Genomic DNA, 12487 nt, shown 5'->3' with positions numbered 1-12487 from the left:
TTGGGGGGGTTCTTGAATTGCCGTTGAGTCAGACATAATTTAGATGGAATCGCACTTCCAAGAAGTACGTCATATTATTTCTGATAATACTTGAAATAATTTTCAAGAGAACCTCAATTTTTGCTTATCTCGCGCCTTGCCCCTTACACAAAAACAAGGAGAGAGACGTGTTAATTTTATGTCATGTGCCTTTGGCACGTGTTGACAACAATTGTGTAGGTAAACAAGTAAAAGTAAAATTTCATTTGTATATATGTATTTACATATAACATCAGCTGACTTCAAGGACCTACACCTCCTGTTGCTTTGATTAAAAAGTTTTCAAGAAGCAAAAGCTTATTTCGTACAAAAAGCATTTCAAAGCTTTGGCCAACGGTTCTACTAACTATTCATCATTAGGGACCAAGGCAATAATTGTTAGTTCTGGTCAGTTCTAGTAAAAAACTTTACATAAATAGTTAGTTAGTCTAAGCACGCAACTGGGGAATGTTCATGTCATGGCGCTGAACTTAAATCAGCATTGATTAAACTTAATGAAATGATGAGTGTTTAGAAATGAATTCTCAACATAGAGAGGTTTGATAACCTTGGCACGGCTAGGCAAAACTCTCGTGACTTTGCTTTTAGATTTTCAAAAAAGACTAAAGAGAGTCAGATCAATGCGAAGGGTTCAACCGACTCGCTGAAAGAGAAAGAGATGAAGAAACAGACAGCGAGAGGGAGCTTTTTAATAAATAAATTGAGCAAAAATGATCTCGTGCACGTTTTTTTGCCTTTTCTCTAATTCATTTAAATCAATTGAAATAAACTATTTCAGGCTATTGTCGTCTGCGTTTTGATATACAATTGTGAACCGATTTAAATGATTTTGATTAATACAAAATAATTTCTGATAACTAGGAAAGCATTTCACTGACAATGAATGTAAAAATGTTCATGTTTTTTCTTCTTAACAAATTTTGATTGTCAGCAGATGTTTCCTTTAGTAAACAATAAAATTTTTGCCGAATTTTGTACTTTTTCGATAAATATGTGTTCTCATAACTCTTCTTAGTCACTCATTTCGAAGAAATTCATTATTAATAAGGAATTTTCGAAATGTCGAGTACTTTTTTTTCGCTGATTCCATTGAAACAATCATTCTGTTAAACTTGCTTATGAAAATCATTTCGCGCTCTCTTTCTCAACAATTGTCCCATGAATTTTTAAAAGGAAATCAAATGAACTTGCCACGCCAATATACCTTAAGCGACATCCTGACACCCACACGAACATACACACAAAAGTCATAATTTTCCGGCAGGTTCAACAATCTCGCGTGACTTTTTCCATTCCATTTCGTGACTCGATTACAGGACACACACATTCAGATACATTCAAAGGACGAGGATGAGTGGGAGAGCGAGTGGAGAGAAGGGGTAAGGAGGAAGATTTGACTAGCCTACTCAACGCATTTGCATTCACTACACGTGACAAGGCAAAACTATTGTCTGGGATTTTAAAAATTTACAAACATTTGACACACTTTAAGCCAAGGCACACGCATGTCTTCCTGGGATTTGCTTTAAATTTGTATTTATTCAGGTCTAATTTGCTGGTACTTTGAGAATGAAATGAAAGAAACTGCCTTAAATTTTAAAGCTGTTGTAGAAAACCAATTTTTGTTGACATTTTCACAGTTTTTTCAAGATTTTTTTGTTAACATGATGAAAAACTCTTCGGCGGGAATTGCTTTTGAAATGAAGAGAATATATTTTAATATATAAAATATGTTCATTAATTTTTGGAAAATTTTTGACTTTCTAAAATCGACTCGCTAATTGCTGCCATGAATATTAATTTGACGGAACGTTGCATACTTTTGGGACTTTGCTGAAAATCCCTTAAAAAGCAATTCAAAAGTATGTAATAAATAATTTTACGGCAACTGTAAATAATAATTAAAACATTACAACATAAACAAAATGTCAGAGCAACAGAAAACAGTATTTAATGCCTTCAAGAGGTGGGTCAAAGGTCAGCAAAAGCATCACACAACATTCGGGGCTTAGTAAATGTGAAGCACGTGTAAGTTTTTAATTACAATTAATGGTTCGGGGAGTGAAGAGAAATGTTTCTTGTTAAAGATGGTGTACAGGTAGGTGGGTTGGGTGGTTGGGCTGGTAACGAGCCTGTGTGCATTGTTTTTTTAGCCTCCTTTGAAGTTACCACAAGCATAAACCAAATATGGTGGTTTTTCTTGTTGTTGTCATTACAGCAGAATTCATGAGCGTAGTTAGAATTGTAGGAAATTGAAGAGGGGCTAAGCATTTGCCGTTCCACGTCCATGTTAGGCATTAAAGCGCGTCTCCTGATGACGACGACCCATTGATATACCTAAAATTTCTAAATGAGTGTGCGTGTGTTGGTGTGTGTGAGTGTGTATGGTCGTCTATCTATCGGCAGGTGTGCACAGGCTTTCGGCTTTTTCGCTTGACAGCTTTCCATTTGTCCATGTATGAGTTTGTGCCTTTGCCCCGTGTGCCGGCAGGTGTTAATATTGTCAGGTTTGAGCATTTAAGTATTTTTAATATCATAACACATTGCATACTTTATGGCTGGGCTTTACGTTTGGTTTTTTGTAAAAACGCCTGATTATAATCAATATAAATAATCAGATCAATTTCGGCCGACATTACTATATCAAAGAGAATGTGTTTAGAAAACCCTACTAAAAACTCTTTGGCACGTTGGAAAATTAAAAACGTTAATGTGGGTCGTTTAGAGGTTAAATATATTCATTTAAAAGTTATCATTTAATAACTCTCTAAAGTGTGCTAAGGATAACTAGAGTACTAACCAAGAATTAAGGGAAAAGTTTGTTTTAAAAGAGAAATTAAACATCTGCCCTCTGGTTTTGGCAAAACAATTTAAATGTATAGCACTTCAAGTGCACCTAAAAACTTCAACTTAAACATTAAACATTTTTAACACCAATTTGTAAATAAAAAACAATTTCATTCAACACTAGATAACTGTATTTTATTATTAGATAAAAAAATATGCTTCGCTTTGATCAAAAAAGTCTTTGTAAATATTTTGTTAAAAAATATAATATTCCTTTACAAATTTCTTTGTTGTTTTTTGCCAAATATTTATTTAGTATTTGATATTTTTATTCGCTTCTGGCCATTTAAACAATACAAACTAAAAATAAAACCGACATATTCAGCAAATGTGTAAAATGAATATGAATGTAAAATATTAAGCTCAATAGTTTCTTTTTCCTCGTTTTTAAATATTTTTCTTGTTGTTTTTCTTTGAGGGGTCGTATTGTTGTTCTTGTTGCTGTGATTATTCTTACAAACTAAGCAGTATAAAGGCTATTTACATGTTTGAGAGCTTTGTGTACATTAAATGTGGTTTTAAAGCCACCTCAGGGCCAGCTTAGATATCTACTACAAATAACTAACAATATGTTGTTTTGGCCTACAGCTAAATGGGGCAAAGTGTGAGTGGTAGTGAAAGAGACGAGGGGGAGAGAGAGCTAGAGAGAGGGGCAAACATAGAGTGTGAATTTGCCAGTTCAATACAAAAGTCTTCTATCCACATACATGCTATCCCAAATACGTAATTTCTCTGCCTCAGGCAAATCAATCACTTGCACATCATGGGAAATGTTCAAACATTTAAACACCGTATCCTCACTGGAGATGGGTAACCAGACTTCTTGTTCTCCGTCTTGTCCAGGTGCATTGCTGTGCATGTCATGATCGTGATCATGATCGTGTCTGATCAAGGGAATATTTGGATCTCCACAAGCGGCGAATTGCACCAGCATGGAGATAAAACGATGTATCGTCTTGAACTCCGCAGTGCGACGTTTAAGTTTCTTGGCAGCCGCATTATAGAATATATATGATAAATCATCGCCATGACAAGTGCCACGCACTTTGCGTCCGCAGGTGATAATCCTCATGGTATTAAAATGCTTGGAATCGAAATCGAAACGATATAGAAAGGTTGGAGCTTTCGAGGCATGATGAACCCGAGAGAGTAATGTACGTTGTATGGCATGCCAAAAATATTTATATGAAAATAGCTAAAAAAGACAGAAAAAAATTTAAATAAAATTCATTTGATTCGTATTCACTTAAACGTACATCACTATATTGGAGTATCGTTTCACGACTTGGTTTCTTATCACCAAAGTAAAGGGCTTTTAATTGCTTGCCAAATGCTCGCCGCTGTTCGTCATCCAGGCCAGCATCTTCTGGGGCCAAGTATTCACATTCACCCAAGTGGCATAATAAATCTGGCCATTTGCGCACTTCGGGGAACATGAGAAGACCTTCGAAGGAATTGCCACCCACAACCATGGGTATACTATTGCCCCAACAATTACGCATCATCTCAAGCGGGGGCTTAGGTATTACACAATGGGGAGAATCATATGGCTCAACACTGGGTCCAAAACTGAACATAACTTTGCGTTGATGCCGCTCTTCCATGGTTATAATATCATCGGCGACCTTTAACATGATGCTAGCTTTGGTTTTCTTCAAATGTGCCAAGACCTGACGATCATTCTGTTCGCCAGTGTATCCTGTAGCCTGGGCCAGCCGATACGCCCAATTGAGTTGTGGAGTTATAGACCAGGGAGCTATGGCCGATCCTGACATTATCACTGCCTTGTGAAAGAGATCTCGCGTCTGTTCCGTAAGTGTCATGTAGTGTGTAGAAGCTCCTCCGGCACTCTCACCGAAAACCGTAATATTATTCGGATCACCGCCAAAGAATTGGCAATTGTTTTTAACCCAACGTAAGGCCATGACTTGGTCCTTGAGTCCAGCATTGCCTGGCACATCTAATTCTTCGTCTTCCAGAGTAAGAAAACCTAAAGCACCCAGGCGATATGATATGGATATGAGAACCACATGCTCCATCATAAAGTAGTCAGGACTGTAGAGATCACGTGAAGCTTCGCCCATTTGAAAGCCGCCACCATAGATCCAAACCAAAACTGGCAAAGGTTTCTGAGGATGTAACTAAAGAGGACAAACAAAGCATTAATTTAGATTAATTGATTTATTATTAGATTGTCTTTCTTACCTCTCTTGTGTAGACATTCAGATACAGGCAATCCTCGCTGCCCTGCACCATGTTCATCACAATATTCACCTGACATGGCTTTGTTCGTTCCCGTGTGCAACGCTTCACCTCGGTCCAATGATCCGGTTCAACGGGCGCCTTGAAACGCAACTCACCCACCGGCGGCTTGGCAAATGGTATACCCTCGAAGCTATAATAATTGTTTCCATAGATTGATTGCCATTTAACGCCCTTTACTTTGCCGTATATTGTATCCGCAATGACTTTGTCTTTGCTGCGAAGGCGCTGTTGCTTTGTCTTGAACTTGACGTAGCTGGAAAATCCAAAAAAAAAAAAAGCAAAACTCTTTGTGAACAAAAAAATCTAAACAACTTTTCACTTTTTGTTCTGTGTGTACATAGCTAAATGACAAACAAATGCAAAAAATCAAACATTTAGTACCCCAAAAGAGTGCGCTCTTCAGTTGGTTTTGTAAACAACAATTTTCCAAGATCGATTTTCTAGTATTTTTTTTCCTTATTTTTGCGAATTTTCGATTAGCACGTAAACAAAAGAAAACATAAACTAACTGAACAAAAAAAGTGACCGGACAATAGAGATTCAGAAATGGATCTACAATAAGAAAATGTAAGTGGATTAATAACTGGTTGACTAACTTAAAACTTACAAAGCTTGAATAGTATAGAAGAGATACATGGTTTTATGAATATTCTATCTTCCAACCAATTAAAATAGACTTGATATTTCTGAAGATTTTTTACCTTTAGTCTATTTCAAAAGCAAGAACATTCAATCTTACTTACTTCATTTGCCTGTTTTATGGTTCTAAGCTTAGTTCGAAGTCTCGTCGAAATATTGCTCGAAAATGTTTTAAATAATTATGCCCTTGTTTCATTATTTAGCCAACTGTCTGAGAGCTGTTCCCATGAGGTAGAGCATCATATATCCATAAATACAGTGTTTATTTCCCAAATGCCATGGAGGCGTGCCCCATTTATATTTCAAGTGCGTTTCTATTTAGAAACGTGCGCGCTAAACGACGCGTGAGCCGATCTACAACAGACCGATACGTTTCTGCTATGATGCTTAACAAAGATTTCAGATTACGTATATGGCAAAAAATATAAAAAGCAAACCAAAACAAAACCACGCAAAAAATACTATAATACGCACACATATAGACAATTTATATGGCCACAAATCATTTTGGAATGCTCGGTAGTACTACGTTGGAGTAGTAAACACAGAAAGTCGAAGCAATTAATTAGCAGCTGCCGTTTGGAACCTTGAGGGGACTTTAAGTTAGAATCGGATTTTCCAATGGATGCAAGTACCCAATGCCCCGAATGCTCAGAGCTCTCTTCCAAATGTGTGTTAATTATGAATATGAAGTGCTAATTGTTCGATTCCACTTTGTATAAATGGTCAAGGTCATGCTCGCAGAGCCAAGATTGTAGTTAAAGATGATAATTATTCATCACATCTTCATTTTATGTACACAACAATAAAGAAAAAAGAGAAAGAACTCGTTTACTTCATAACTGGCGAATTAATTAAATTTAAGCATTTCACAATTTTGCCAAGTGGATTATACAAATCTATTGATGCACAAACAAAAATAAACGGCCAGCAACATTTTTTTTTATTAAATTAACAAATTATATGTACGTTTTCTAATGGAAACCGGAAACTATTCATATTAAGAAACCGTAAATTTTCTTTTCAATAGAAAGCAAAGTCAGGAAAAGGAAAATTTTTGGCATAAAATCAATCAATAATATTTTACAATATAGTATATTTCTATATACATTAATTTTTGTATGCAGGTCATTGGCATTTTGCTTGAGAAAATTTTTAATATTTGTTTGCCAAAAATACCCAAAATAAAAAGAGAGATGATGTGAATTTTCCATTTATCAATTTCATGCAATCAAGTGTAAAGTAATGCACAAAAACCAATGCAAAAAGACCTTGGGTAAGAGGGGAGAGGTGATAACCTACATAGATGGAAAAATTAAAGCCATCATTGATATCAAATATTTTTATTGAATTTTCATATTTTTTTGCTCGTTGTTCAATATGCAGCTTGATGAAAGCCAAATCAAATAGAAAATAAAATGTTTGTAAATGCTAAATTGAATGTGCGCAAAGGAAATATTTAAAAACAAATTTTTCCAAAAATAACTGTTGTGGAAATGGTGGAAATTGTTGTTGGTGTACCTATTTTGTATTTCATACACAAATATTTATTATACTAAAAATAAAAAACTGCAAAAACTGGACAAAAATTAGATTAATTTAGAGAATGCTAATATTCTTTCATTCTGAAATATGTTTAGGTAAACATTGAAGACTAAATAATTGAAAAAATCTACATTCTGCCAACTTTTTCTATGTGCTTATGGGGATGACATGTTTCTTAAACGAATTAAGTTATATTTTTTGGATCATTTTACTTCAGATAATTGCAAACAGCAATGCAACTTTTGTTTGAAAACACGATAAGAAATTATACGTATTCGAAATAAATTTGAACTTTGCTCAGTATAAAATCAACCATCAAAAAACGAGTAGTCACAACTTTTAGCAGCAATTTAAAATTTTACAACAATTACCCTCAGTCATTTGGTATTCTAGTGGCAGTTTACTAGAGCGAATCTTAGTCATGGAGTTGATACTTAAATTAGCAATCAAGTTGAAAAAAATACATATGAAAAGGACATGCAATATCCATATATTTAAAATTTTAAGACTGCATAAAACCTTCATAAAAAAAAAACAAGAACTTAATCTTGAATATATATTTAACGACTTTAATTTGATTCCCTTTATAAAAGTTCTCTTCCCCTATCTCTATGTTTTGTTTATTTTTCTGGGTCATATTTCATTTAGATATTTCTGCAAAAATTCTCAAAATTTATGACTAACATTTTGCCATTAGAGATTTATGGATATTTGCTACTTAAAATTACCAATAAATATACATATGTATGTGTACATATGCATTTTGGCATTGCTGCTCTTGGCCATTGAACTCAGTTCGACAGACCTGTTCTCTAAGCACATTTTCCATATAAAGCAGAAAAAAAAGATGAATAAAGAAAAACACACTTTATGCAAACGCTGCAAATTGGCTAAACCTTGGCATTTTAGGCACGATCGCAACCAAAATTATGTGATAAAGTACAAAAATTATAATTTCACAATCTTGATAATGAACTTAGTAATGGAAAATCATGTGTTAAGTCATAAATTATTGACGCACTTGAAAGCCAAAACTCCGCCCTAAAAGAACTAATGATATGACACACGACTACAAGTCTAAGCACTCATATATCTGGCAAAACTTATCAGTACATAATTAATAAGAATCGAATCGCTGTTTTTTATTTTGCTATCTCTAATCAGGGGACATGCTATGGCTAAATAATTCTTATAAATTTTATTTTAAGTGTTCTTTAATTGAGTAGCAGCAACTGATTGTTGATTATCAAAAACATACACAACGTCGCCTCGGGTGCAAGGTACACAACAACGACTCATCAGACCAACATCTGCATCATCATCATGAAAGAGGTCAATTTATTGACTCTAGACAGACGTTTTCTATCATAGCCTCTAAGTATAATTTATAATCTTGGCCTTGCAGACAAATACGGATGCATTTGGAGAGCGCAAGCAAGAGAGTGAGACTGAAAGGCAAATCAAATGTGAATTATGAGTTCTTATCAAGTTTATAAATACATATTTATTAGACCCGGATTTTCGAATCCACATCTGCTGTCTCATCAGCTGATAAGTTCATATTTGTGGGCCTGACTTTTGACGCAAAATATTTTAGAAATTTTATTACTTTTATATGTGTTCGTAGGCTGAACGACGACGATAAGAGTAGTACTGAAGAAAAGTTGAGCCACGTCTTTGACTTGAGTTCGACATTACAAAGAGGTTGAGGACAATTGAACGTAAAACTGCAAAAGCTGATAGTCAGAATGTCAGACAGTTCAATTTTGAGAGACATAGCAAATAAAAACAAAAGTCGACCCAGATTTTTACATGGAATCACATATGTAAACATAGATTTATTTACAAATTTATAAGATTTTTAACTTGATTACCCCGCACGAGGAAATATATTTCAAGGTAGAACAAAAGTAAAACCTGTTTTAGTTATAGTAGAAATCTCAATTAAACTCAGTCGTTTTATATAAACCAAGGTCAATAAAATCGACCCCATTTCTTTAAAACAATTTCTATATGTAATTTTGTTGTTCTAGTAAATTTAAACCCGTTAAAATGAATAAAGTTAAACTTACTTCAATGCAATGCGCATCTGATCGGCAATAGCTATATCAAATGACATCTTGTTGCGGTCTCACGCTTGCGAATCGATTCCTTTGTCGATAACCGCACACAATCACTCACACCACACACAAATCCGCACAAATTGTAACTAATAAATCTATAAAAACAATGTGCCCCACGCGGCGTATGCGTTACGCGAATAGTGCCAGATGGCTTATCCTGTTGTAAATTCCTTGACTTTTCAGATTTATAACTGATATAAATAATAAATTTAATTTTCTTTTTCCTTTTTGATTCACTGTGTAGAATTTAATTGGTTCATTTGTTGCTTGTCCACTTTTTAGATTTTTAATTTAATTTACACTGATTATAATGCTTGAGGCTATTGCCAGGCCTTAGTCTCTAAGGCTGGATCAAGAGTTATATGTTCGTTTTACTTCAGGGGCTGCTCGTCAACTGAACACTTTAAGTAAGCGCCGGCTAAGTTTAGTGTGCGATGGTTGGGTCTGTCTGTCTGTGTGTCTGCGTGTGTGTGTGTGTGTATGCTCGGACGTTCGGACTGCTGGACGGTCGGCTGTTAGTGTTTGTTTGTGACTCTCTAAAAGAGCTGCCGCTGATTTTTCCACTCATTTACTCATTTGTGTGGGGCTATGGGGTCGTATGAGTGATATTCTAACTCTTTGCATGTATGTGTAACCTCTCTCTGTATGTGTGTGTACGCTCAAATGCCTTTGGCATTTTGTCTACTTGAGTGAATTTGCCTGCTTTCCGTGCTGGGCGCCGATGTTTTGTTTAAACGTTATCGTTTTTGTTGTTGAACTTTTTTTTTCTCTTTTGTTTATTATTGTTTATGGCGTTGTAGTACGTCGCTTAATTGTTATCGTTATTGTTGCTATTTGAATTTCTCGATGATTTGCCCTATAGTTTTTTCTTCCTTTTCGTTAGCTTTATATGTATGTATATTAAATGAATTTTTCCTTTATTCTCATTATAAGGATAATATTGTTCATTTATTGATGACTATAAAACCTTTGTTTGAAATTTTGATTACAAATGTGGAATACCTTAATCTTTTTTTGCTTTCAAAAAAGACAAAAATTGTTTCCAACTATCAACATTTAGTTTGTGATAAATTTCTTACCCTTAATCTTGTTAAGAGACAACTGTTTCTTTTAATTGCTTGAAACTTGTTGTCCCATACAACAAAATAAAAAGAACAGAAATCAATAGAATTGGCTGATGGTTAAAGGCAATTATAACGATTCACCTTATGCAATGTACGATAACATCAAAACCTAGAAATATTGACCAAAACATTACTCGAAATGGCTAATGAAAATACATCAGTGAGAAGGGAGGGGATGATTGATATGCCATAACATATAATAGTTACTTATTAACTAAATTACACAATACAATTCAAATTGTGACATTTTATTGTTTTATAGCCACGCAAACTATCATGTTAAAAAATATATAACAAAAAAAAGGAAAACTTGCAACAAATAGACATACAGAATAAATTGTTTGGTTTTTTGTAAATACAGGGTGTTTTGTCGGTTAGTTGCATTGCGGCTTATAATTGGTAAGATGACTAGATAGCCAGAAAAGACCTTTGATTGTAATTTTGTCAGGACTACGAACAAGCATTTAAGACTTTTGCCTTCTTTAGTAGATTTCTTGAGCAAGTATTTCATCGGTTCTAATCAAGAACCTCTCTGAAGAGTGTTTTTTGCGTAGTTTGTGTTTATCTCTTCAAATTGCCAATGGACAATGGATTATGTGGGGACACCCAGTACATTCTATAGCGCATATATATAGCTGTAAAATAATTTTAAAAATAGGTAGTTATAAATATTTTTTTGTTCAGTAATTGAACAATTAAAAAAGTTGACGAACCAGAAGCATGAAGTCGCTAATTGAACAGGTCTATGCAATAGTTCATCAAATTTGTTATGCGTTTGTGGAACTAAAAGTGAAATATAATTGGACCTCTCTCTCTCTCTATCTCTGTCTGTTTTATTTACATCTAGTCGGCTTTGTAGGTCTTGAATATGAATAGCACATACCAAGAACCGACATTAAATTTAAATTATATTCCCAGTACCATTGGCAACTTGAGCTTTCAGTTAACACACTTCTGCAAGTGTGTGTTTGTGTGGGGGTCCTGTCGAGACCATAAATTATGCAACAAGACTACAAACGAACAGGGCTGGTACAGAGAGTTGTCATGCACTTGGCATACAAATAATTGAGCCAGGTGAAGTGCAGTCCCATTCGAGACCTTCTCTCTCACCTTGTGTAAATTACTTATGTTATCACGAAACTATCTTATCAATTTATTGCAATCATAGCACAAAGTGAAAAAGTTTCGACCCAAATGTTAAATGTGTCTTTTAACCATGACTGTAATTTGTATAAACCTTTGAGAGCGTTTAGTTTTTTGGGTTACTCAGGGCGCTTTTCAGCATTCTTTTTGGTAAACTCTTCGGCCGTTTTTATAAATTTTGCATGCTCTTTCACATACTCCTCAGCCAAATCACTACGTAAAGGATGTTCCGGTTCTGGGTCATGAATAATGGACACCAAATCCTGTAAAATTTTTTCTGTACGTGTTGTGGGTTTCCAATTATCTGGACTTATAATGGGCAAACACACTTGACCCTTCTCATCAATGTTGGGATGATAGATCTTCGTCTTGAACTGTATTTTCGGTGGCAAGAAGGGATATTGCGGTGGAAAGAGTATTTCAATGCGAAAGGCACCCTTGTTGTATGGCACCTTCTCGGGTACAAGCAGACCGGTCCACATAAACACTGATTCTTCGGAGGTCTGAATGTTGCGCACAGTTTTCCATTCCAAGGCCGTTATTTCTGTCAGTTCCCGGCCCAAGCGACGTGCACCAGCCATTTGTTCGGTTTTTTTAAGGTTTTATTACTATTATATATGTTTAAACGAAATGTAATACACTATGAAATTTTGAAAATTTACTCGATGCTATTCTGTTTACTAAATAAAAGCCAATATTGATTTAAGTTAAATCATTTAACTACCCATTTTACTCTCAAAGCAAAGCAGTATCTACTTTGAC

General features: G+C 34.9%; 3 protein-coding genes across 4 annotated transcripts in view; 1 reads left to right on the top strand and 2 right to left on the bottom strand.

Annotated features, from left to right (window-relative positions):
• Window positions 1-12487, top strand: part of Nlg1 (Neuroligin 1) — a 234908-nt gene that overhangs the window by 24554 nt on the left and 197867 nt on the right. The gene's annotated exons all lie outside the window — the stretch shown is intronic.
• Window positions 3029-9841, bottom strand: alpha-Est8 (alpha-Esterase-8). The gene is made up of 4 exons (XM_068299741.1): window positions 9408-9841; window positions 5092-5404; window positions 4143-5027; window positions 3029-4081 (listed from the first exon to the last, which is right to left on the bottom strand). The coding sequence occupies exons 1-4, from the start codon at window positions 9452-9454 to the stop codon at window positions 3566-3568; spliced, it is 1761 nt and encodes a 586-aa protein (XP_068155842.1). The 5' UTR covers window positions 9455-9841; the 3' UTR covers window positions 3029-3565.
• Ubc84D (Ubiquitin conjugating enzyme 84D) lies at window positions 11398-12444 on the bottom strand. Its single transcript, XM_068299760.1, has one exon. It carries the CDS (start codon window positions 12304-12306, stop codon window positions 11845-11847), a length of 462 nt encoding a protein of 153 aa, XP_068155861.1. The 5' UTR covers window positions 12307-12444; the 3' UTR covers window positions 11398-11844.

The sequence above is a fragment of the Drosophila tropicalis genome, unplaced genomic scaffold, assembly GCF_018151085.1.
Source record: "Drosophila tropicalis isolate 14030-0801.00 unplaced genomic scaffold, ASM1815108v1 contig_878, whole genome shotgun sequence".
NCBI lineage: Eukaryota > Metazoa > Arthropoda > Insecta > Diptera > Drosophilidae > Drosophila > Drosophila tropicalis.
Note: the sequence above shows the minus strand (reverse complement) of the source record. Positions and strands in the feature narration are given on the sequence as shown.